Below are 25,654 nucleotides of genomic sequence, written 5' to 3'. Positions count from 1 at the left end.
ATTATTGCGGCCTCTTTTGTTGCAGAGCACAAGCTCCAGACGCGCAGGCTCAGTAGTTGTGGCTCACGGGCCTAGTTGCTCCGCGGCATGTGGGATCTTCCCAGACCAGGGCTCGAACCCGTGTCCCCTGCATTGGCAGGTGGATTCTCAACCACTGTGCCACCAGGGAAGCCCTGCACTGAGTTTTGAAGGACAAGTTAGCATTCCCTGAGGAGTAGGCGCACAGCGTGAGCGGCACCTCGAGAAGGTTGAAGCCAGGCACACGGGGTGGGGGCTGGGCACACAGGTGGGGCCCCGAATGCTGGGGCAGGGGCACAAGGGCAGGGCATCCTCCCACCCCCGCCCCTTAGAAAGAAGGGCTGCTGGGGCCGAGGGCATTCCTGTTCCACAGCACCGACTTGGGGCCAGCAGGGACAACGGCCCCTCCCTCCCTCCTCCCTGAACTCAGGCTGCCCTCAGGGCAACCCCTCCCCCTTCACACACACACCCCCCCCCGCCCCCCGCAGTGAGCATCTTCATCCTCTGAGCCTCCTCCAGGGCCCCCAGGTTCTCTGGGATCTGGGGGCCTCCGCAGTCCTGGCCCAGCCAGACCTCCTCAGCCTGGTCCCCGATGCCCCCTGCCGGGCTGCGGGGTGCCTGGCTGAGGGGCAGGAAGCAAGGAGCCATGTCCTCACTCCTCAGGCACCGCAGAGGGCGTCCTTCCCTCCTCCACCTGGGCCTCAGGGTCTCCATCTCTCCACTGGGGACGGAGACCCCACCCGGCCCGCTGGAGTGGCTGTGCAGCCAGCAGGGCTCACAGGAGGTCAGCTCTGGTCTGGCTTCCTAAGAGCTCCCGTGGTCTCTGGTTGAACATTTGACTCCTTCCCTGGTCAACAGCCGTGTCTGTGTCCCGTGGGAGCAGGGAAAGGAGGAGGCGTGGCCGTGGCAGTGACGACAGGAAAGGGGAGGAGAAGCCAAGGCTGCTGCCCAGGCCCTGGGGAACCCGCCCTCCGGTGGCTGGGGCCCCGGTGGGCGCTGGCCGGGCGTCCCTTTGAGGGACGTGAGGTCCGCTGGCCGTGTGTTGCTTGTGTGTTGCTCAGGGTGACAGTGGAGGCTCCTTGCCCCCACCCCTCCCTGACAGCCCGGGGTCACACAGTTCAGGGGCAGCTCTCTTGCCTGCCTCTTCTGTTCCTTCCAGAACTTTCCAGGATGCAGCAAACTGTCTCCCTTCCATCTTCTTCATGATGGGTGGAAAGGACTGCGGCAATCTAAAACTTCTCTCAGCTTGTCACACCCTGTCGTGTCCAAGCAAGAGTCCCTCCCGAAATGGGCGCCGGTGGGTGGCTCCAATCAGCTGTCAGCTCAGCCGGGCCCCGGAACGGCTGAGCCCCCAAAGAACACATGGGGCCTGACTTAGATGCCGGCCGCTCCTCCGTGACGTCAGGCTGGTTCCTGTGTCCCCAGGGGCAGAGAGGCGGCCCTGTGGACAAGCCCAGCAGGGGCACAGATGTGACCCAGGTGGAGGAAGTGCTGTGGCGTCCCTGAGGCACCCAGCAAGCTCTTATGAATAAAACCTTCAGAAATTCTGAGTTTTGAAGTTTATCGTTGGTGGTTCTTTTAAAGCCTCAAGCATCATTCTTGCAAAGACTAACATTTTAATTTGCTCAAACTAACGAGGGTCCCGAGGCTCAGCGGGGCAGCCCCGAGGCCCTCTGGAAGGCCACTGCCAATGCTGGAGCCCAGCGCTGGGCCTGGGATGACCTCGGAAAGACGCAGGCCGGGCATGGGTGTGGGCTCTGTTTTGGGGACACTCTGGAAGTTCGTGAGACACCTCGATGATAGATTTTACTAGTCTCGGGGACAGGCCCTGCACTCCCCATCTGTCCACGCTGGGCTCGCAGAGCTGGCCCCCTACTGAAGGAAGGCCTGCAGGAAGTCGTTGTAGGAGATTTTTGAAGACAGCGTCTTGTCATAATACTCCAGGATGTGGAAGAACTCCTCCTCGGAGAAGTTGACGCTGTACTGCCTCAGGACCTGCAGAAGAGACAGGGATCCCCCGCTGGTCTCGGAGCCACTCAAGGAGGCATGCACCCACCTCTCCTCCCGCCCCGAGCCTGGACCGCCCACCTCCAGCGTTGCTCCCAGCAGCTCTCTCTCCCGCTTCCCTTCTCCCCACCCCTCTTCTTTGCCCACCCCCCGCCCCCCTCCAACAGGGCAGCTCCATCCAGCAACACGGGTGCGGGACACGAAGACCCCTGGACTTCCCTTCAGATGGGAGCTGCTGGGGTTCCTTACCCTTAGCCGGCCCTCCCACAATCGCCTCCCCGAAGGGTAGTGAGGCTGGTCAACGTGGAGGATGAGGAGGATGGACGGAGAGGAGGGGACTGGAGGGGAGACCTGGCCACAGGGCCTTAGCTAGGGGGGCCTCGGGGTGCGGCCCACCCGGGGAGGAGGGCAGGCCCGCAGGTGCAGGGTGCAGGAGTCGTTATGACCCAACAGCAATACAGCCCATGGCAGAGCCTGCTACTGCTAACCAATACCGATTGCCCTTTCCCCTTCTGTTATCAGAACCCTGGTTTTCAGGCTGCTGGGATCCACCTAAAAAAGGCGACATTTCTTAGCTTCTCTTATAGCTAGGTATGCTCTGGCCAGTTAAAACTAACTGAGAATGTTATGCGGGACTTCTGGGAAGTCTCTAAAGAAGAAGGGTATGCCTTCTTTCTCTCTCTTCTGCTGCCTGGAATGTGAAAGTGATGCTGGGGCTTTAGCAGCCATCTTGGACCATGAGGTGACCTTGAGGCAGGAAGTCAGGTGTTGAGGAGAGCAGAAAAAAATACAGATGTCCCCGATGACTGTCCAGCCACCACACCAGCTCTGGACTTCCTACCTCTGAGATTCTTTTATGTGAGAGAGAAATAAACTTCTACCATGTTTAAGGTGCTGTTATTTTTTTTTTCACCTCTGTTATGTGCAACTGAGACAAATTTTAATAGATAGATGCCCTATTAGATAAAGATTAGGTTATACATTCCCCATCTATGTTTTGTGTTATAATTTGTTTCTCAGAGGGGGCTAGAAAGTGGGGCTAGAAGAGCCTGACGTTCCTCTGGGGCCGGCAGGACAGGCCCGGGACCATGGGGCTGAGGTCAGCTGGCCTGGCTATGGGGCTGATGGGCTGAGAGCAGAAAAGGCGACTGAGCCTGGGTGTCCAGAGGATCCCAGCACCCATCTGGTCTCGGGCTCTGGCTCTGCTGAGGGCAACGTCTCCGTTTCTATTGCCTTCTCCCTGCTGTCACCCACCCCGAATTCCTGGGAAGTTACCTGAAGACGAGGAGACTAACAGAAGCTCACCCGCTTCCTTCCCTTCTCCGGCTGAGAATTTTACTTGCCCCCAAAGTAAAGACAAACGCTGTGAGCTGGCTGCCACTGTGGGGCACGGAGGCCCGGGCCCAGCGACAGGCCTGGCCGCCGCCCACCGTGCGCGGCACTGGGGCTCTAGGGGGCCCCTCGCCCTCCAGCGCCTTGCACGAGGCCCTTGAGAATGCAGCCCCGCCAGGCCCTCCAACTGCGGTTCATCTTCCTGCATTATTATTTAAGAAAAGCTTTTTTAATTAAAAAATTTTTTTCTAGCTGTTGAGCACAGGTAAGTCTAAGGAATACATTTTTTGTAAGTGCATTTTGAGGCCACAACCCCTTGTCTCTATGATGTCTTGACTGAGTTTTCTTCCTGGCTGTAATATTTGATTTTTAATCTAATGTTCTAGACCTCAATGATTTTCTGAACCTCAGTGGCCGGGGTGAGGATGCAGAGAGAAGAGGAGAGGGGGGTCAAGAAACTGCCAACCCGAGGAGTTCTACGTTATTCTGAACGTGGGAGTTTTAAGTCACCCTCGAGGGCGGCCGCTTCTTTCCTCTGGGAGAAGCGCTCCCAAGGTTCTGCAGGGTAAACTCAAGCGAAGAGGTTCTGCTCCAGAGGGGCGGCTGCGGCGGGCGAGGCGCTCCCTCCAGACCACCTTCCTCCGTGGATGCTGGACTTGCGCGGGGCAGGAAAGGCACCAGGGTTCAGGCTCTGTCGGGAGAGCTGCTTACCAAACCGTGTGGTGCGCGGTGGGCAGCCCCTCCACGTGAGGGCAGCTGAGGGAGAGGGGAGGGCCGACCCCGGGGCTCCTGCGAGGCAGGGCTGGGGTCTGTGGGCCCTGAGTCGCACACCTGGGACCCCGCCTCGGCCCCCCGATGCTGTCATTCTGCTCTGTGACCCTGCCGGCTCCCCCCATAAAGACCTGGGACGGGGGCTGGGGAGGAGGCCTGGCCTGGCGCGGGGTGGAGTGCAGCCAGGGCTCCGCGGAGACGCAGCAGCTGTCGTGCTGCCCCAAGGGCAGCAGCACTCAGCTGTTGGCACCGGGACGTCCCTGCAGGGTTCTAGAAACCTTCAGGGAGCAGAGCCTGGGGTCTGCAGCACAGGGGCACGTGCACTCGGCCCTTGGCAACCTGGGGGAACCGGGGAAGTGAGGTCTGGGACAGCTGCCCACACCCGGGCCTTCCGCTGCGGCTTGGCGGATCCTTTCTGGAGGTTTTCTGGCCACGGGCCTTTGGCAGCTGCTTCCCGGTCAGAGGTCACGGCCACACAAGAGCTGTGCTCACCTTCCTGAAATCGGCCACGCTTAAAAGCCCCGTCCTTCCCTCGTCGTAGGCCTTGAGTGTGCGTAGCATCGGCCTCCAGCAGCGCACAATTTGGGGCTGAACCCGCAGCAGAGCGGAGTAAAAGGAAGAAGTCTCGGCACCGCCTTCTTTCTGGGAAGAGAACCAAAAAGCACGAGGAGGTAAGAAAGGAGCTTTCGGATGGGAAGGACGGAGCAGACAGGCCATGGCCCGAAGGGAGGGAGGAGGGCTGCCTGCTCCTGCCGTCTTGGCCCCCTGCTCACTCCCCACCCCACGCTCCCAGCTAGCATGCAGTCAGCAAGCGCCATTGCAAGTCTACGTGTGGGCTGATCACAAGAGTACCGCCTGTGCACCTCCTTCCGCTCCTCCCCCACCCTGGGAGGAAGGTAGGTCTCCGCATCCCCATTTCCTGGACTGGGAAACGGAGGCTCAGGGAGGCTCCGCTTGACACCAACACCTGCCAGGCTGCCTCCCAGGGAGCCCCTCCCCATGTACTTGAGGGGAGAGACAGGCAGATAACCGGCCAATTTCAAAACAGTCTGAGGGAAAAAAAGAGATTCAGCTGGGGTCTTCTAGTACGTTCTTATAATGAACAGAGTTTTTTAAAAAAAATCACAAGGTTGTAATTATATCTAGTAATTAGTACACTACACTATGATTATTTCATTTAGATGCTATTTATTAGATTGGAAACAAGATATTTTAGCACGTTTTAGCCCCAAAGTACATCTGAATATCACAGAGGTGGACTTTAGGCAGTCATGTGTAACACATTTGGGGGAAGTTTAGTTTTTTTTTTTTTTTTTTTTTTTTTTTTTTTTTTTTTTGCTGTATACAGGCCTCTCACTGTTGTGGCCTCTCCCGTTGCAGAGCACAGGCTCCGGACGCGCAGGCTCAGCGGCCATGGCTCACGGGCCCAGCCGCTCCGCGGCATGTGGGATCTTCCCAGACCGGGGCACGAACCCGTGTCCCCTGCATCGGCAGGCGGACTCTCAACCACTGCGCCACCAGGGAAGCCCCGGGAAAGTTTGATTTTTAACATGGCACTACACGAAACAAATTAGCACAAAGTTAAATTGCTTTCAATTTTTGTATCATTTAGCACCTATGATAGAAACCAGACACCCTATAGCTTCGTTAGCTGCCAATTTATCCAATCAGCTGGTCAGCATGCACGGAAGAGAAGGGATTGTATGCGCACTTGCCCTTCCCACACCCAAGCTTGGCCTGAGAAAGAGTTTCCTATCCCAGCCCTGTACACCAACCCATCCAGAAGTCCTCTAGAAGAGCCCCCAAAAGCAAAGCCCCAGCTCACTTCCACAGAGGGTGTCTCTGCTGTCAAAGTTGTAGAAAGCCCCCAAAGCACTAGAAAAGGCAATGGCCCTTTCAGCTCCTCTGCCGGCAGACAGTTGGCATGGTGGGGCCTGGACAGCCTGCAGAGGGGACGGGGACTGGCACGGGGACCAGGCAGGGGCAGGGGCAGGGGCAGGCCCTGGCCACACTCTCTCCTGGGAAAGGCTCCCGGGGAGTCTCACCACCTTGTCAGTCATGCCCAGGATGCAAGACAGGACTAGCCTAAGCCACAGAGCGTGAGGCTGTGGTCACGTCTGGGTGAAAGACGGGAGCTGGGGGGCGAGGCAGCGGCACACGGAGGCGAGCTGGGACATCTGCCCAGGGCCTCAGCACGCCTCCCCTCATTTACAGAAGGGGGAGCTGAGGCCGGGAGAGGTGGAGGAGGGCCAGAGCTGGGGGGGCCTTGAAGGCTGTGCGGTCTCCATGGTTCTCCAGCTATGTTCCTGTGTCCCCTGACGACCCACCAAGGACAGTGTTTTCTCCATTCACAGAAAAGCTGAGCTAGAGGAAGAATTGTCTTAAGGTTAAGTTTTACTTCCTTAACTTGGCCTAAGCCTTTGCTTGGCTAAACTAGAAACTATGTTAAGATGGGGCCCGATTTAGCACAAAATGACAAGTTCAGCTGCATGGAAAGTTCTGCTGTGGAATCCACTGTCTGCTGGGCTAAGCCGCCAGCAGTCTTAAGCCGCCACCTATGCTGTCAGGTCTGCCCCACACCTCTGGTCCCCGCAGCTGAGTCCTACAGCAGCTGGCATCAGCTGTGTTTGCTCCCAGGTCGACAAGGCCGGTTGTACTTGTTTAATTCAATGTAACTGAATTCAGCGTCATAGGTGATGGAATATGAGTGTGAAAAAGGCTTGTTCTACTCCATGCTGTGGAGAGACTCGAGAAAGGTGAGTCCGTGAACAGCGTGGTTGAAGTGGGTGTGGGTGAGAAGCATAAAATGACAAACGATTAAGAAAAAAGGTAAAAATCTAGGGCACAGGCCCTCCAGTTGCCATTTAAGCATCTTTAGGGTCTCATTCCTCTTCAAGGAAACAAGAAGAGGACTGTAGACAATGCATCACGGGTGTAGTTTACGTAAGAAAGAGAAGGGTCTCCGACTGGCCGCCCGTACCAGGAGCAAGGCCAGCCCGTCTCAGACAGTTGAGGAGTGAACCGGCGGTCACGTGTAAGTTACAGGCGCTTCCCTTTGCTGTGGTCCCACCCCACTTGCCTCTCCAGTGAACTGACCGAGACCCCCCGCTCCTGGTGGCCGTGTGAGCCGCTGACACTCTCCCCGACGCTCGCCGCACAGAGGTGCCCACGGGCATGTGCCACCCCAGCCAGTTTGAGGACCTGGGATCCAGGCTGCTGGTTCCCAGTCTGGGGTCTCCAGGCCCTTATGGGGCCACCGTTCGTATGAAGTGAGACAACGGGATTTAGGCGGAACTGAGAAAAATGAAAGAAGCCCGTTCAGCCCCAGCCCCACCCCTTTCCTCTGGACGATTCACGTACCATTTTATTCGCGTTCTGGAGTTTCATTCTCTGCATCAGCGAGGTTTTCTTTGCTTTTAACAGGAGGACGTAGCTCTGAATGAAGTTACAATAAGCAAACCTCCCGTTGTTCTTTAAGTCGTACTTGACGATGAGCTGCCGGCACTCATCTCTGTTTACGTCCAGGTTGAATTTCTCCACGAGGGCTAAAGGCAAACATGTCAGTTCAGTTGGTGGTGGTCGGTTCACTCATTCGTTTGATCACGCCTTCATTCACTCACTCATCACTGGCTGAGACGCCCTGTGCTTGCTTCACAGGCTCATGGTTGGTGGCTGGACAGATATGGAAACACAGGCACGCGACGAGGTAAGTGCGGCAAGGAGGGAGGGGACCCGCGTCCTGCTGGGCCCCCTCGGTCCAGGCTTTGCCTGCCGGCCTGGCTTTGCACGGTCACCGTCACTGTGGTCACAGCAGTATGGACACGACACCGTGGGGCTTACGAACGCAGGCGGGGAGGAGGCAGAGGGATGGTCCCAGCAGACGGGAGTCGGGGCAGAGCCGGGCAGGAGGGGAGAAGGGAAGGTTCCATGTGCTGGGGTTGAGTCCGGCAGGGCCCCGACTGGGGGTCAGGGATTCAGACTCGGCCCCCGAGCAAGCATTTTCCAACTGTGCTTCCAAGATATGCTCTCAAGGGTCTTCCAGGCGACACCAATTTATGCATTTTGAGTTTTCATCTTAATGATCTAAAATGTGTATTCTGGAACACATGGACCTCCCGGAAGAGACAACCGCCACGCGATTTGAGGGTTTGTGTCTGGCTTTCTGACTGGGGTCACGTCGATGCCACACTGGGGAGTCCTCCTGGCTGCCCTGAGGTGGCAACGTCAGGATGTCAACACCCCCTTACTTTGCACTAATACACGTGCTCAGTCTTTTACTAGGTATACAGCCGAAGCTTCTTTTGGAGTCACAGCGCGTAATTGGAAGAGAGGTAGGATAGGGATTTCAGTTTAAGGGGAATGAGCTGAGGCCTCCCCTGGACGTCACGAAGGCAACAAAGTTTCTGGGAGTGGCACACCGTGCTACGTTAACTGTAGAGGTTAGTGAGGAAAACCAGTGGATGTGGACTTTATAGACATGATGTCTTCAAACCAGCACAGCCCAGAAGACGCTGCGCTTGTGCAAACAGGTTTCTTTGCCTTTGCACAGAGGAAAGCAGTAGGAGGGCACGGTGCACCCAGGACATGGGCGGGGGGACCCAAGGGAATGGCCACTAGATGCCTTGGAGGTTCCAACTTGCAGAAGGCCATCCAGCACGTACAGAAAATACAGAACGACTTCTGAAAATTAATCAGTGTTTTGTTTTCAGAGCACTGAACTTTGGATGCACTGTCAGAGCCGTGGATGGGGCGCTTCCGGAGTTCACGGTTAAAAAGGACAGTGATGATGGTGATGATGATGAAGAACCGCAAGTTAGGGTTCCTCATGCTCAAAACCAAAAGAATTAACTAAGAAACAAGTGGGACGCCAACGTGCGTTAAAACCCACACTGGTGATTTCGTTTCAGCGAGACATGTCACATCAAATCCACGTCACATCGATTTAATTATAACTGATTTCAAATTTTTGTATTTAACTCATAAGTGTTTTGGGAGGGGCGGGGTAGGAGCTGTTCACTTAAAGAGTTTACACCATAAAAGTAGTTTATGTTGATATAAGAGGTTCTCAGGAAAAACGCTTTCCTTTAAAAGGGGTCCATATATTAAAGACGGCGGGGGTGGGGGATGGGCTGAGGGGGCTTTTAAGCAGAGGAGTGACCTGGTCAGGTTTTCCTGTAATGGGAAAGGTTGTGTAAACAGTATGCAACAATTAGTGGGATGTACGTCTAACTGGTCTTATTTGAAGACTACCCAAGTGCTACACGGTGAAAATCGAATCAACGGTGCAGAGCTGGGTCCCCAGCTGTCCCCTGCGCCCCGCCCATGTCCCACCTCCCTCAGCTCTCCAAGTCTGTCACCATTTACAACCTGCCCAGAGACCACAACCCAGCCCGTGGTTTCGCGTGCTGACCTGATCGGGAAGGTGTGGACCTGCCTAGTAGGGGCTGAGGCGTTAGGAGTCCTTGTCCCCCATACTGGGGGTTTATCGAGGTGCTCCCCGCCGGGCCCCTGTTGTGTCACTCCCCTGCCGCCGCCATGAGGAGTGGACTTGTGCTGGGAGGTGACCCTGTATCCCCAGGGGGAAAGGGAACAGGACGCACCCTGGAACTCGGTGGCGGAGATCTCGCCCTGCTTGTTGGCGTCCCTCTCCTGGCACTCTCGCAGGAACTCGCGCCAGCAGCCCTGGATCTTCTTCCGCAGCTTATTCTCAATGGTCTCGCAGTTCTGCAGGGGCGGGGTCGTGCTCGCGGGGGTCTAGCAAGATAGAAAACAGTCTTGTAACCTGAGATTCCACGTGGAAGTAATAAGAGAAACTCACAGATAGGACTCAGGCGCACAATTTCACAGGCAGCATTTTTTCAGAAATAAAATGAAAAACAAAACAAAAACGGTAATGTTGCCATTTTAACAGAAACAGGTTTGGAAACAAATATATAGCCGGCCCTTTCTGGCTTCTGGAGGCCTCCACATTCCTTGACCCGTGGCCCCGTCCCTCACCGTCAAAGCTGCAACGCCGGGTGGGTCTCCCCCAGACTGCATCTCTCCAGTGTGACCCTTCTGCCTCTGCGTCCCCAGTGACCGGCCGGTGTGATTACCTCGGGCCCCCGGACACTCCGGGACAATCTCGTCTTGCAGTCAGCCCATTAGCAACTTTAACTCCTGCAACCTTGATTGCCCCTCGCCATGTAAGGTACCTATGACAGGTTCCGGGGACTGAGGCGTGGACGCCTTCGGGATACTTCACTCTGCTCCACACACCATCTTTAACTCACTAAATACTTTCCTTACATGTTCACTACTCTTGCCCATCACCCCCAAGGCCGTAAACTTCACAAGGGCAGGGACCTGTGTTCATTCTCCGCACGTAGTAGGCGTGCGATAAACACGTGTTGACTGAAGGCCCAAGGAATGAATGAGCGCTCACCGTGCACGAGGCTCGGCGGTGGGTGTGCTCCTCTGCCCGCTGGCATCCCCTCAACAACCCTCCCCCGGAGACACCGTCAAGCTTCCTGCAGAGGAAGGGGAGCCTCGGCGAGGCTGAGCCCCTCTCCCAACCCCAGGCCAGGGCGGCTCGGCCCAGGTCCAGGGCCGTGCGGTCAGACAGGCCTGGGTTTGAAATCAGCTCTCTCTGTGTCTAACAAGCGACCTGAACTCACGAGGACCCTTCTTAGAGCCTCGTATCTTCAACCGTAAAACGGGTGTGACAACACTTACCTTGCGGGTCCTGTGGCCCACGGCGGGGCTGTCCACCCTGGGGCATCTGCGTTCGTCCGAGATGATGCCCTCCGTGTGGCTGACATGCCGCCCCCGCCCCCAAGGTCCCTTCCTGCTCTGAGTCCTCTTTACTCTTCCCTCCCACACCCCCGTGCCCACAGCTACCTCCCCTCCCAGGCAGGTGACTGAGAGGACCCACCAGTGGCTCTCCTCTGAGCCCCCCGCCCCAGGCTCACCCTGGCCACCTTCTCGGTCACCCACACCCTGTGGGGACACTAGGACCCCAGCCCCGGCGGGACGTGGACCCAGTTAGATGCTGCGAGACAGGAACATACGCAGGGGTGACTCCGCGGTTTGGACCCTGCTTTCAGGTCTCGAGTGGGCGATGACCCTGCAGACCTGCTTCTCTCTGAGACCTCGGGGACGCTGCACCCTCTCTGCGCCTTGGCCGAGTCGCCCGGGGCCGGCGGTGGGGCCGCCTTCTCCGAGCTGAAGCTGCTCAGGAAGTCCAGGTATTGCAGCCTTCCCTTGGTGTCGACGGGCATCTCGTCCCAGAGCCTGTCAAACTGGCAAAGAAGCAGAGGTCACCTCCCAGGGTTAGTGGCAAACCCTCAGAAGTGGGGAAGAAGCCAGCGAAGAGGCGCTCTCCTCCGCAGGGGTCCAGGGCCCACGTCAAATGAAAAATTGAAAAAAGAAAAACACCCATCCGGCTGCGGCTTCCTGGGAAAGCAGACGTGGGAGGATTACCCATGGCTTCTGCAGGACACTTTTTAATTGAATTGGGCCCTTAGCGAGCATTTTAAGGCCGTTAAGTCTTGTGAGTAGTCACAGAGACTGAGCTGCAGGACAGAAGAATGTTTTAGGAGAAAATGCAAATCAAGCCACAGCCCACCTCGCTGCCGCTCCCGGGAGCCCAGCCAGGCTCCTTCCTGCTCCTCGAAGGCCCCCTGAGCCCTGCAAACAACGCACACGTGCTGCAGCCCTCAGCCACCTCAATTTTTCTCACCCTCAGGGCAAACAGTGTCTTCTCACAAGATGAAAAGGGAGGCATCTGGAGAACAGCAGAAGCTTATGGTTTTGTGTCGGTGCCGTCTGATGTCACGGGCTGGGTCAGGGTCACACGCGGCCCGGCAGGGATGTTGCGAAATGACTCAACGCCAAGTGAGCCACCCTTGATGACTCGGGGGCTGTTCAGGGGGCTGAGAAGATGGTAATTTACTTCTAATTCGCTTTTTCACAGCCCCCGAGGCCCAGTGCAGCTGCCTCTCCACCCCTGAGTCCATGGGAGGGATGTTCCTACCCCGTGCCTGAACTTGGTCAGAAACCGGCTTGGCTTGTGGGCTCCACTGGGGTTTTCCAGAAGCATATTAAAAGGGACCATGTCCGGCTCTACTTGAAATTCTGGAAATGAAGTACTGAGGGGTGAGGAAGAGAGGGAGAATATTCCAGGCCCTGAGAAGGGAAAATGGCTTAGTTTGGGACAACATTCTTGATGTGTTTTAGCTTTTTATTTCGAAATCATTATAGATTTGCAGGAAGTTGCAAGAATGGTACAGAGAGGTCCTCAGGGACCCTCCACACAACTTCCCTCCAAGGTTACATCTTACGTAACAACTTCATGTGTGTGTGTGTAGTTCAGTGTCATTTATCACACCTGTAGTTTTATGTTGCTTTAATTTTGATCAATGAGGGAAAACTACTCGGGGGAGTGGAAGTGAGGGTCCCCGAGAAAGTACCCACATGGGCTCAGACAGGCCACAGCATCATCACCAAGGGCAGTAACCCCCGCACCGGTCTCCTCCAGGGAAGTTTTCCAGAACCACTGGGCAGACCGGAGCCTCTTCTCTCCCTTCTGGCATCCTGATGAAACCACCCATGAGGTGACACCTAGCCTGGCTGAGAGACTCCCCGAAGGATCCTCTGAGATTCATCTTTAAATGCCAACCATCTTGCAAAGGTGCTAGCACACAGTAGGTGCTCAATACATGTTTTTTTTTTTTTAACGGCTGAAGATCCGTATCACATAAGACTGATCAGACGATGGGAAGACCCTTTAGAAATGAAGAGGGATTGGAGGCAAGGGCTAAACCGTGTTCCGATCACAGCTCTCAGGAAGGGCTTTAAGGAACAAAGATGTGGCTTAAAGGAGGGTGGGCTGCCGGTGGGCTCTCATGCTCTCGTATCTTAGCAAGACTTGGGAGGCAAGTGGGAGGAAGGTCATGTGATTAAGGACAGATACAAAGGACGGGCATGAATGCTTCAGGAGGCAGTGAAGAGCTGAAGCATGGAAATGAGGACGCCTGCAGAACGGCCAAGGACAACAAAAGGGGCTCGTTCTCAGGCAGGTGAGGCAGGCGCCCACCACCTTCCTAATGAAAGCCTGTGAGGCAAGCGAGGTCAAGGTAGGACCGCGCAAACCCTATTCTTATCCTATTTTAACTAAAGGGGCTTCAACGGGCAGAATACACATTGCTAGGACGGGCCTGGGAGGGTGGGGAAGTGGAGGCCCACGTGTGGCTCTTCAGCCCTGATGGGTTACAGCCCAGGACACTGATGCAGCCTGGAGATGCGGTACAGGATGGCGGCTGGTGTGGGCTGTGGGGACAGGAGGGGCATCAGAAGACTGGAAATGGGTACCACAGAAGTAGACTCTGGAAACTTATGGGCCTGTGAGCTGGACGTGAGACCCGGGTAAAATTCCTGTGGTTTGTGAAGGAACTGAAAGGCAAGTTCATTGCATGTCAGCAAGTTTCCGGGTCACGGGGCAGAATGCACGCCTGCTGAAAGGTCCCCTGGAAACGCAGAGTAGCAGACAACTACCTTCTAACTACTTAAAAATTCACCACTTCGGGTTCCGCTTCTGCTTGTGATGTGGAAAGTGGCAAGCGAACGCCACTCCCATTCTAACAAGAAAAAGCCAAATACCTACAAACTCAGAACTTTTCCTGAGCCCATGAGACAGTTGAGGTTGCAGGAGCCAAGAGGACTGAACTCCACGGAGCCCCGAGGCTCCAAGGAGAGCCCGACGCGCCAGCTCTCACGCCTGGTGGGGCTCAGGAGGAAGTGCGAGGGTGGGAAGAAATCAGCCAAGATGTTAGCAAATTCCTAAAGGCCAAGCTGGGCTGGCGCTCAGGCTAGAAGAGCTGGGAGTCACGGGCACAGGGAACGCTCACACTCACAAGCTCTCCTCTGCGGCCTTTGCCACTGCTCCCAAGAGGCCACGTGAAGCCACTGGTGGGGGATGGACGTGAAACACCGCCCGCTTCTCCAGACCCTCCTCTACTGGGAAGCAAAGCCATGGGCGGAGCCATAGCAAACCCACTCAAGCCCGGGGGCCCCGGGCAATCTTCTGCTGGAGGGATCTGACGCTGGGGAAGAGTAGCAACAACAAAATTCAAATGTAGCTCAATTACCCACCAGACTGATTCGACAACGCTCCCACACTCACAGCCTGACAGAGAAGAGGTGCACCAGTTTCCAGGCATAAATATCATTGATACCACCATCTCTACTATTCTTCTTCACACTATGTCTGGCATTCCATTTTTTAAAAATCTTGAGACATACAAACAAAAAATACCCGACCCATTGCCAAGAGATACAGCCATCAACAGACGAGAGTCAGAGATGACCCCACTGTGGGGATTGTCAGACAGGAACATTAAAACAACTGTGGCTAATACATTCATGGATCTAGTAGAAAAGGTACCCAACATGCATGAACAGATGGGGAGTTTCAGCAGAGAGGTGCAAACTATTTTTTTAAAATGCATTGTCCCTCTAAAGAAGATATACAGATGGCCAACAAACACATGAAAGGATGCTCAACATCACTAATCATTAGAGAAATGCAAATCAAAACTGCAATGAGGTATCACCTCACACTAGTTACAATGGCCATCATCAAAAAATCTACAAACAATAAATGCTGGAGAGGGTGTGGAGAAAAGGGAACCCTCTTGCACTGTTGGTGGGAATGTAAATTGATACAGCCACTATGGAGAACAGCATGGAGGTTCCTTAAAAAACTAAAAATAGAACTACCATACGACCCAGCAATCCCACTACTGGGCATATACCCTGAGAAAGCCATAATTCAAAAAGAGTCATGTACCACAGTGTTCATTGCAGCTCTATTTACAATAGCCGGGACATGGAAGCAACCTAAGCGTCCATCGACAGATGAGTGGATAAAGAAGATGTGGCACATATATACAATGGAATATTATTCAGCCATGAAAAGAAATGAAATGGAGTTATTTGTAGTGAGGTGGATGGACCTAGAGTCTGTCATACAGAGTGAAGTAAGTCAGAAAGAGAAAAACAAATACCATATACTAACGCATATATATGGAATCTAAAAAAAAAAAAAAAAAAAAAAGGTTCTCAGGAGCCTAGGGGCAGGAAAGGAATAAAGACATAGACGTAGAGAATGGACTTGAGGACACAGAGAAGGGGAAAGGTAAGCTGGGACGAAGTGAGAGAGTGGCATGGACTTATATATACTACCAAATGTAAAACCGATAGCTAGTGGGAAGCAGCTGCATTGTCCTTATTCAAACAAAACAGGGAAATTGGATTAAACAGAAATGGAGAAGAAACCCATGGCATTCGAGGCCTGGTATGATGCAGGTGGGGGGCGGTACTCTCTCAGGAACAGGGACAAGAGGCCCCCATGTGAGATGGGCAGTTAGAACCAAGCCATCACCCACTACCTGACGTAGAAACTGGAACTGGCCCGTGCTCCTAGTGTCCACGGTCACTGAGGACAAAAGCCTAGAGGCCAAGGCAGGAGGAGTCCAGTCCCTGGGACCAGGCCAAGACAACTGTAGGACCACCCGGCGGTGGCGGCCACGCCGAGGAGACCCACCTGGGCGAGCTGCGTGTGGAGCATTTGGGACTTATCCGAACAGCCCGGCTGGCTCCTCTCTCCTCACTCACTCCTACCTCACCCCTTGTCTCAGAGCAGCGTTCCGGCAAAAAGGAAGTGGCATGAGCGGCCTGGCCCCTGCCTTTCTTCCCACTGGGATCTGGGCCCCGCAGAAAGCATGTGATAATTAGCAGATGTCGCATCAACACCGAGAGATGCTGGAAGGCAACTGAGAAACCGCTTGAAAGGGTCAGGGAGAGAAAACTTGGACCTAGAATTCTATCCCCAGACAAACTATCTTTTGAGGACGAGGGTGAAATAGGGAAGCTCTCGGGCTTCCTCTCCCCTGCAAGAGCAAGTAAAGATGTACTTGAGCAAAAAAGAAAGTGAACAGGAAGGAGAGCAGGACAGAAGATGTGACTGTGGACAGTGGACCAGTGAGGCGCCCCACGCCCGCCCTCCCCTCCCCCCTGCCCCCCACAGCACCCCATCCACGGCTCCTTTGGCTTCCCCATCCTCTACTCCCCTTCTCACTCTTCCACCCACATCCATTAGTAAATTCTGCTGCTTCCAACTCTGAAACGCATTCATGACCCAACCTCCGCTGTTCCCAGCCATCCACCTGACCCAGGTCTTTAATCAGATGTTGCCTTCTCAGGGGCCTCCCCTGACCGCCCTACTCACAATACACCCTCCCAACTCCCTAGCACTACCCTCTTCCCTGCTTTTTTTTTTTGCCTCTGGAGCATTTGTCACCATCCAACATACACATGTTTTGTTCACTGTCTGCCAGCCCCTCAGGGAACACAGACCCCACGGGCAGGGTGTGTCTCTGGTGTCCACTGGCCGGCTGGGAGCATCGCCACCTAAGCAGCATGCCCACTGCGCCTGCTTCGAGGATGCTGCCTCTGCCTGCGCTGCTCTCTCCCGTCTCCTCTCAGAGGCAACGCCCACATTCCCGCATTGTGTCCTCAGGGAAACAGCCCTGACCCCTCGGTCCAGGTCAGCCCCCAGCTCTGCTCTCCCAGCGTGCTGCATGTCCCTTTGCAGCAGAGAGCGGTGTGGAGTTACAGAAATAATGTGCCACAGGTGTTTAACCTCTTTCTGCCCTCCCAGGATGCAGACTCAACAGGGGCAGGGAGCAGGCCCGCCTCGGTTCCCTCGGACCTGACATCACCACTCTGAGCTCAGAGGGCCCCCAATGAGTGAAGGAGTGGATGCGCGCTGCCTTCGGGCACGCACTATGCAGCCAAGGCAGGAAGCTCTGCGCCCGAGAACATGCAAGGGTGTCCCAAGGGCTCAGCCAGATGACGGAGAGCTCGAGGTGGGGGAGCGGGGAGGGCAAAGCGGGGCGTGGCCAGCTCCAGCAGGTGAAGGTGTGGTCAGAAAAGGCTTCACTTGGCTCGAAGTGAGTCTGGAAGAGGAGTCGTGCGGCCAGATACAAGAGGGCGGGGGAAGGGGCAGGCAGGGCCTTCGCGGGCAAAGATGGGGAAGGCAGAACTGCAGCCTGGGCAGAGCGGAGGGCACCTGGATCTGCCTGGGGAGCACTGTCCCATTTCAGAGGGAAGGACATTGAAGCTCAGAGAGGTTGAATGATTCTCCAAGGTCACACAGCTGGACGAGTGCAGAAGCAGGGTCGAAACCCAAGTCTGCCCGCATTTTTCTCTCTTCCTGAAGCTGTCTGTTTTAGAAATATCACATCTGGAATGCTCAGAAATGTCTGCTGGTTCCTTCCCCTAATATAGCTGCACATTCAAAGTCCTCATGCGGTCGCTATGGACTGACCTAAATCGCCTCACCAGGACAGGCTCTCCCCGTGGGATCTCTATCTTAAGCCAGATCCAGGTGGAGCCAGTTCCACAGGCTTTTATAACACGCTTTATGCAGAGCCATGAAGACCTGTCAGTGTCTGACTGCATCTGCTCTGAAAGTCGCTCTCCTTTTCTGAAAGGTTAATTGTGCCAAAAGGTTTCCAAAGATGTGGCACTTCCCTACTTACGGAGCTCTGTAAGTCAAGAAAGCTGGCCCCTCAGATTCACGATGATTGGATTTTTTAGAGATAAGTCTTTATAACGTAGATAAACGAAGTCATGGAATCTGTACCTGAAAACTGTTTAACGTGGTCGGAACTGTCCCAGTATCTCGGGTGAACTCTTCCCCATGATGGCGTGAGGGGTCTAGACATGTCAAGAGTGCACATTACTTCTGTGTCTTCCTGTGCCAGACACTGGGCCATCCAACCAAGAAGGTCACTGTCTAAGCAACTCATGCAGGAAGAAAGCATGTGGGTCTCTGGGGCTTTTGCTTTCTGTTTACTAGCCTGTATCTAGAAGCATCCTTCCCAAATATAGCACAATTTCTGTTCATCATCACCCAACTTAAACCACGGTACTCATGCCAGACTTTGATGTTCTCAATGGTGCAGACTGTCTTTGAGATGTGTCCGTGTATTTTTAGAAAGCAGCATTCAAAAGTGAGCGCTTGATTTTTTTGCAGGGGGTGGGGGGTGGGGGGTGCTGTCCGTGACGGGAATGGTGAAGCTTTCTTAGTGGGCAATTAGAATCAAATTCTCTGTTATGAATGCCGGATATGCCGGCATGTCATTAATTTATACCTATAATTAGAGTAAACTTTTGCTCATTCAGATGGAATGAAAAATCTTTCTTTATTACTAAAAATCTTTATTACCAACCTTTATTAGTTGGCCCCATAGAATAATAAATGCAACTATGCTAGTTTTAAAGGCTTCTATCCGTTTGTAGTGACGGAGAGAAGCATTGATATTTGCAAACAGAGAGCTCACTTGGCTTGGAGGCTCTGAGGGACAGAATTGTTTGGAAATAGGGCATCGTTTTTGCTTAGCAGAAATGATCATAATGCCTAAAAAAGGTGATATTTTAGGAAAGTGAAATCTGATGTTCATATTACTGATATCTTTAACAAATTCATTCTTTAGGGCAGTAAGTTCAGAGGCCTAAGTAGGGATGGAGGGTGGACGTGATGATCAGCCCTCCCCGTGAATACTTCCAGTCCTTACCCTAAAACTCTGACAATGTGAGACTTGAGTTCGGAGTGACCCAACTTTGGAGGGGAAAGAATGACATTTCCACACGGGGAGCTGTAGAAAGCCCCCTGGGCTGGGCCTGAGCAGAGCCAGGAGGAAGAGGGGAGGCGGGGTTGCTTTTGTGAGTATTTTGGAGTTCCTTTCTCATCTGCATTATTCTCTGGGAATGGATGGGGCATCGATTCACCTGAGAACTGAAGAGGGATGGTAGCAGTGCATTTTCTGGGAAGAAGGGAAATCTGCTTCTGGGACTGGATCGGTGGTGCTCTGTTATCGGCTGTTCAGACCCTGGACTGCTGGGATGGGGGTGGGAACGTGGACGCTGTCCACTCACTGGGACATGCTGAGCACCTGCTCTGTGCCAGGCTCCGTTTCAGTGCTGGGGGCACAGTGAGCACCAAGCAGCCAGGGCTCCGCTCCCCAGTGCGGACGTTCAGTGAGATTATCGGCTGAGGCCAGTGACCAAGGCAGGGCCCTGGGACGCCGTCCTGCTGGGAGGTGCTCTCGCCCTAGGAAAGCCACGAAGGGCCAAAGAGGCCAGGGCAGCAGGTTGCTAGAGCTTTGAGCTAAAAAGAGCCCAGCTCAGTCCTTGGGGAAGAGAGCACAGAGAAACTCTTGTGAGGGATCTGTGATGGGCAAGAGGCCCTCAGAAAGGGTGGCCTGTGTCCAGCCTGTGGACAGTGGAGAGGCCCGCTGGGGGTGGGCGTGTCACCAGCATGCTTGGGGAGGTAGCTCCAGAGCGTCCAGAAACGCCGGCAGCAGAACCAGGGAGAGGCCGGGAGCCGCGAGGTGGTGGGAGCGTCAGAGCAGCCTACCGGCTCTACATCCGCCCTTAGCCCCGCACTCCCAGCTCAGATGTGGGGAGAAACTGGCCCCCTCTTAGGATCACTTAAGCCCAGGAATGATCTGGGGAAGGAGGAAGAAGAACAGTGGTAGCTGGAGCCGAGTTTAATTTGATTTAAAAAAAAAAAAGTGATATTATTTGCACCCTGATTGAAATGGTGCGATTCATACCTGTTACATAAACAGAAAGCTCCGTGAGTCTCCAGTAAGATTTAAAACTAAATAACAACAACCCACCCCCCGCCCCCAAAAAACGTTCAAGTATTTAAAAAACTAGAGAACAGTCTTAAACTCTTTGCGCATCGCTTAGGAGGCGAAACGAAATGCGCTTCTTACTTGCTCATCCGTCAGGACTTGGACGTGGCGAGTACAAATGGACCGGAACTCGTCCCTGGAGACGGTGTTGGTCTGCATGGTGTCGAAGTTCTCAAACTCCTGGGCGATCGTGTTGTAGTGGAAGGTCACAGCTTTGTGGAGCCGGGCCAGGACCTCTTGGTGTGCCATTTCCTTGGGAGATATGGGCGGCGGGCCTTTGGGCATCTTCTCAGCCCACTCAGCAGCAGCCTGGGCAAAACAGAATGGAAAATCGATCCATTTAATAAATAAAGAATCACCTTGGCTCCGCGTGCCTCAGCCAGGGCAGGTCCCGGGAGGTCCAGCTTAGTGAGGAAGATGAAGAGGCAGGAGACAGTGTGACCCAGACAGAGGCCCGACTGCAGGGGCAGTTTTGGCTGAAGGGGAAGCCTGGGCTGACCTGCCACGGAGGAGGAGCAGAGCATGTCGGCCCCCGTGGGGCAGGGCAAGGGGCCGGGCCAGGCCTGGGGAGGGCGACCTCTTCCCCTCATCCCTTCACTCGTCCAGCCTGTCCTCTGGTTTGTATAACAAGCACACGGTGAGTGTCTGCTCTGAGCGGTAAGGGAACCAACAGGGATGTGGATCCAGACTGCTTTCATTTTCCGAACCTCAGTTGGATTAATTTACACGGCCAGCAGTTAGAATGTGAAAGGCGGTTTTGGATGGCTGCTACCGCCTGTGCTGCTGTCAGCTAAGTGTCCCTTTGGGTCTGAAACTTTGAGACCCGCAGGGATTTGATCCTGATGAGCGCAGGTTCCTGCAGTTGGAGGCTGTGGGGACAACAGAGCCGCCCGCTGGCCTGGAGCCCGTTCAGCACCCCTCATAGGGCAAGGACAGCTGGGTGTCGGGAGGTGCTTTCAGGGCCTGCGGGCGCTGTCCAGGGTGCTGAGAATCCCCGAGGAGGGACAGGCCCTGTCCGCACCCCAGGACAGCTTTCTGGGGGGAGGAGTGAGCCACGAGGAAAGAGGAGCAGAGGAAGAATCTCTTTACTGGATGTTTAGGCTGACGTGCCGGCAAAGGGCTCGTGGCCAGGTGAGCTGGAGGGGCCTTCAGCCCACGTTCAGCATGTCAGTGTGCCTCGGCTGACGATCCGTGTGGCGGACAGACCACAGGAAGAGCAGGGAAGTTCCTTAGTGACCACCGGCAGCCCTGGAAATGACAAGGGCCTCTGTCTATCCTGGGCACTAAGGAGACTGCAGCTGGAAGGGCAAAGCCGGGGTCGGGGGCGGCTGAGTCCCCAGCCTCCTGCGAGGGCAGTGAACAGGGCCAGGGCTGCAGGCCTGATGTGCTTCTACTTGCTGCAATTAGGAAAAGGCCCCGAAGCTACACCTGTGGTCACTGCATCAGCAGGTCGGCTCCTGGAGTGTGAGGACGGGACGGAGACCCGGGGTGGGAGGGGAGACCCGGCTCCGTGAGAACCCAGGGGTGACGGAGGCATGCATGCTGCCCCCGTACCAGAGTGGATTCTCAGATACACTGGGTTTCTCCACATCAAAACCCTTCATGACTGTTAGCTAGGATAACAGCTCTTTCAAAGCACCAGCACTTTAGCAGATGATCAATCTAATCCCCCCCCAGCCTGTACTAAACCCTGGTCATGGTTCATGCTCAGCAATTCCATAGCAACATAGGTACTACATGCTACTCGCCTTCAGGACAGAGTATGGTGTTACTTTATGAAATTGTGTTAAACACAGGATGCTGCTGGGAATATCCCCCAAAACGTGAACATACACACACTCAGACCACGGCCCACCACATCCTTGACCACCCAAAGGTTAACAGAGGCTTTTAAATATGTCCATTTGGAGCCACCTGTAAAGCGAATGAACACCTTTCTTTTTTCATTCTAGAAAAAAAGTGGTATTACGGATGCATCTTACACTTGTTCAAACAGTTGAAAACGCACCCTCTGTATCCAGGTAGGAGGGCCTTTCCCTAAACACTGCAAGGGGTGTTGGTGCTCAGAGACCTTTTCTGGATGGAGACTCAGGCTCGAAGTCCATCCTTACACTTGTCACACCTTTGGGGCCTGAGGAGGACGCACCCCAGGTGAACATAACTGGAAGAAGCACAGGTGGTCGTGTCCCGCAGGGGAAGGCGGGTCCCCGGTCTGAGGCCAGACTCTGCCTCTAACCGGCTGTGTGACCCCGCAAGCCACTTAACCATGCTTCCCTCAGTTTCCTTATCTTTCCAGGAGGAATCAAGGCTCCCCTGAGACGGTGTGTGTGACTGCTCTTTGAAAGCATTAACACACAAAACGAATCGGAAACACTACTATTTTAACAACAGATATGGAAGAATTCTAACAAAGTAGGATGGGCAAACTTAAGTTAATATGCTTTAAACTCTGGAGGAAATTGAATCATTTTCGAGCAAAATATAGATTACTAAATTTAACTTAAGTAATAGGAAAGCCTGAATAGACAGGTAACCACGAAAGAAATTTAAAAAGCTGTTAAAAGATCTACCATCTATCAGTAAAAAGGTGTCAAGCCTAGATAATTTTTACATTAGTCAAATTATTCCAGATATATATAGTATTCCAGTTCATTTTATGTTACCCTAATACAAAAATGTGCTAAAGAAAACACTTGGAAAGAAAAATATAAGCCAAGCCAGTTTACGGATATAAATGCAAACACATCAAAAAAAGAAAACTTTAGGAATATTTAGTGCCATATTTTAAAAGGGCCTACCAAGATCAATTAGGGTTTATTCCAAGAATAAGAATCCTTCAAGAATTAGCAAAACTTCAATTCCTTATATTAGCAAAGGCCACGTATCAACAGATGGCAAAAAGGCATTTAACAAAATTCGGCAGCCGTACCTGACTAAATGGTATAGAATGGAACAGAACATATAAACTACATGGAAATAAAATGAACATCCTGAACACGAGAATATTAACAGACACTATCTGCAAATATGTTACATGGGTGAAAGCATTTCCAGTAAAGTCAGAAACAAGACAGGCATGCTCACTGTCAGTTCTGCTAGTCACATTTTTAGAGGTTCCAGCTTTTGAAATAAGACAAGATGAAATAAACAGCATAAATGTTGAAAAACAAGATTTATCATTATTCGGGATATGATTTTACAACTAGAAAATCTCAAGACAATGAGGAAAGTGGCTGGATTCAAGTAAAAAATACCAAAAAAACACAATACCTTTTTTTTAAACAGTAAATATAACTAGTTAGAAATTGCATCGTGAAAAATAATCCACATTCACATTAATGACAAAGCTACTGAATACCCTGGGATAGATTACATCGGAAAGGCGTAAGACCTATACAAAGAAAGCCATACGCATTCTACCGAAGGTTATTAAAGCAAGACTGGAATGAAAAGAGACACATACTATGTTCCTGGATGTGAAGACTCTACTTCCAAAGGTAAAACCTTTCTCAAATTATAAATCAATAAAACTCTAGTAAAAATCTCAATGGCTTGGGACTGACATATACACACTAATATACATAAAATGGATAACTAACGAGAACCTGCTGTATAAAAAAATAAATAAAATTTAAAAATTAAAAAAAAAAAGAAGAAATATCTCAGTGGATATTTGGGGGACTCATTAGACATAGATATTAAAGTTGGTAAAGAAAAAGAAATATGTGAGATTTGCCATGAAATTTTTGGAAACGGCTAGCAATGATGTTTTTGAGCCACCAGATATAAAAACACCATAAACTTGATATAATCAGAATAATAGAATCAGAAGAGCTAGGCCCAGAATATACAAATAAATCAGTGGACACGGCTGGCTGACTCCAAGATAACCTTGCGGGAGAGAGGCCCTCCCAAGCAAAACAGAACATCCGAGTTTCATAAAGGAAAATTCTTTCTTCTTTCTTGAGTCATCTGCTTCAGAACATAGTCCTTCTGAGGTCCCCATCTCAGCAAATGGAAATTGTCCCAGTGGCTCAGAATAGAGTCCTCTCTGACAGATCTTTCTATCACTCATACCCAAACCACCCGCAAATCCCAGTGGCTCTGCTCCCAGTGCATACCTGGAAGCTGACCGCTCTACCCTCACCCCCTGGTCCAGGCTGCCATCATCTTGCACGGATTATTGCATCAGCCTCCGTTTCCACCCTCAGTCTTTTAAAGTACACACACACGTGTCAGCACTTGTTCTCTGGATGGAGGGGTAAGGGAGGGCAGAGCCATAATCAAAAAGCCATAGTCATTTTCCCCTGAGGACGATCACTTTAAAGTGCAAATCAGGTCAAGCACAGCTCTCAAACGGCTTCCCAGGTTGCTCAGAGTAACAGGCAGGGTGTCACAATGGCTTGCCCATGACTCCCTCTGACCTCACTCTGTGAGAGCCTCCTGCTGTGCTTCATTCACAGCAACCTCCTTCCTGCCTCAGGGCCTTTGCACTTGCTGTTCTCGCCCTTCTCTCAGGGTTTTTATCACATTCCCGAGCCGAACTCCAGATTCTCTCTCGCATTCGCTGCTCATTGCCATCCCACGTATGACTCTCTGAGCCAACTCATATTTACCCTAATTGTCTTTCTCATCCCAACAGGAAATAAACTTCAAGGCAAGTCTAGTCTTTTGTGCACTGCTGAATTCTTGAGTGCTTAGAAGAACCTGGCACACAGCGAGACCTTGCTATTTGTTCAAAGAAAGAGTGGATAAACAGTGTCTCCACACAGCCAATCAAATGAATGATTGCTCTGGGCAACCACCCTGGGTCTTCTGTTAAAAAACTCTGACCTGGGGGCTTCCCTGGTGGCGCAGTGGTTAAGAGTCCGCCTGCCGATGCAGGGGACACGGGTTCGTGTCCCGGTCCGGGAAGATCTTACATGCCGCGGAGCGGCTGGGCCCGTGAGCCATGGCCGCTGAGCCTGCGCGTCCGGAGCCCGTGCTCCACAACGGGAGAGGCCACAACAGTGAGAGGCCCGCGTACCACAAAACAAACAAACAAACAAAAAACCTCTGACCTGGTCATGCTGCAAAAAAAAATGGAAAAGAAAATAAGATTCCACTTTTTTCTTCTAAGAAATGCAAATTTCTTGATTGACAATATCAGAGCTGGAAAAGGGGGAATAAGGTATCTGGAGTGCTTATCCTTTGATTTGGTACCTACCCTTTGAAGACTTTCCTTGAGGAAATAAACATGGAATTATCATTACAGTATTATTTACGGAATTCACAAAATTAAAAAAAAATTAGCAACACTTTAGATGTCTAAAGTAGGAGAATGGTTAAATAAAACACGATATTTCTAGAAGATGGATAACAGTGCAGCTATTTAGAATGTTTCAAGAAATAGTTTAACAATATGGTCAAATGTCTGCAGTGCACTAAGCGGAAAGGGGCCACAAAAGGGTCCAAATGATCACACGAGCACACACACACACGCACACACGTGTATATATACACACCCCAGTACTAACGCTTGTTCTCTGCATGAGGAATAAGCGAGGGCAGAGCCAGGCAGAAGACTGGGTGGGGCTCCCAAGCCGGGAGTCTTGCCTGCCCCACGGGTCGCGGTCCTGAGGCTGCGGGGCCGGGGCCGGGGCCGGGATAGCCTGCTTGCGAGCGACGTGGAGGAACGGCTGGTCGGGGAGCCCTGCTCGGTGTGACTGCCCTGGATGTGAATCTGCCCGCTCTCCACCTGTGCAGGAATCAGAGTGACACCCGGGTCACGCTGAATCCCA

The 25,654-nt window shown here is 52.8% G+C and overlaps 1 protein-coding gene across 1 annotated transcript in view; it reads right to left on the bottom strand.

Moving 5' to 3' along the window:
• Nucleotides 1-1,890: 1,890 nt before the first annotated feature.
• Nucleotides 1,891-25,654, bottom strand: part of EFCAB6 (EF-hand calcium binding domain 6) — a 230,450-nt gene continuing 206,686 nt past the window's right edge. Inside the window, 6 exon segments of the mRNA XM_065887305.1 lie at nt 1,891-2,013; nt 4,621-4,770; nt 7,489-7,673; nt 9,729-9,882; nt 11,178-11,408; nt 19,956-20,183. Coding sequence (XP_065743377.1) covers nt 1,891-2,013; nt 4,621-4,770; nt 7,489-7,673; nt 9,729-9,882; nt 11,178-11,408; nt 19,956-20,183 — 1,071 coding nt within the window.

This window comes from Phocoena phocoena, chromosome 11, assembly GCF_963924675.1.
Source record: "Phocoena phocoena chromosome 11, mPhoPho1.1, whole genome shotgun sequence".
Classification (NCBI taxonomy): Eukaryota; Metazoa; Chordata; class Mammalia; order Artiodactyla; family Phocoenidae; genus Phocoena; species Phocoena phocoena.
This window is presented reverse-complemented; position numbering and strand designations above follow the sequence as displayed.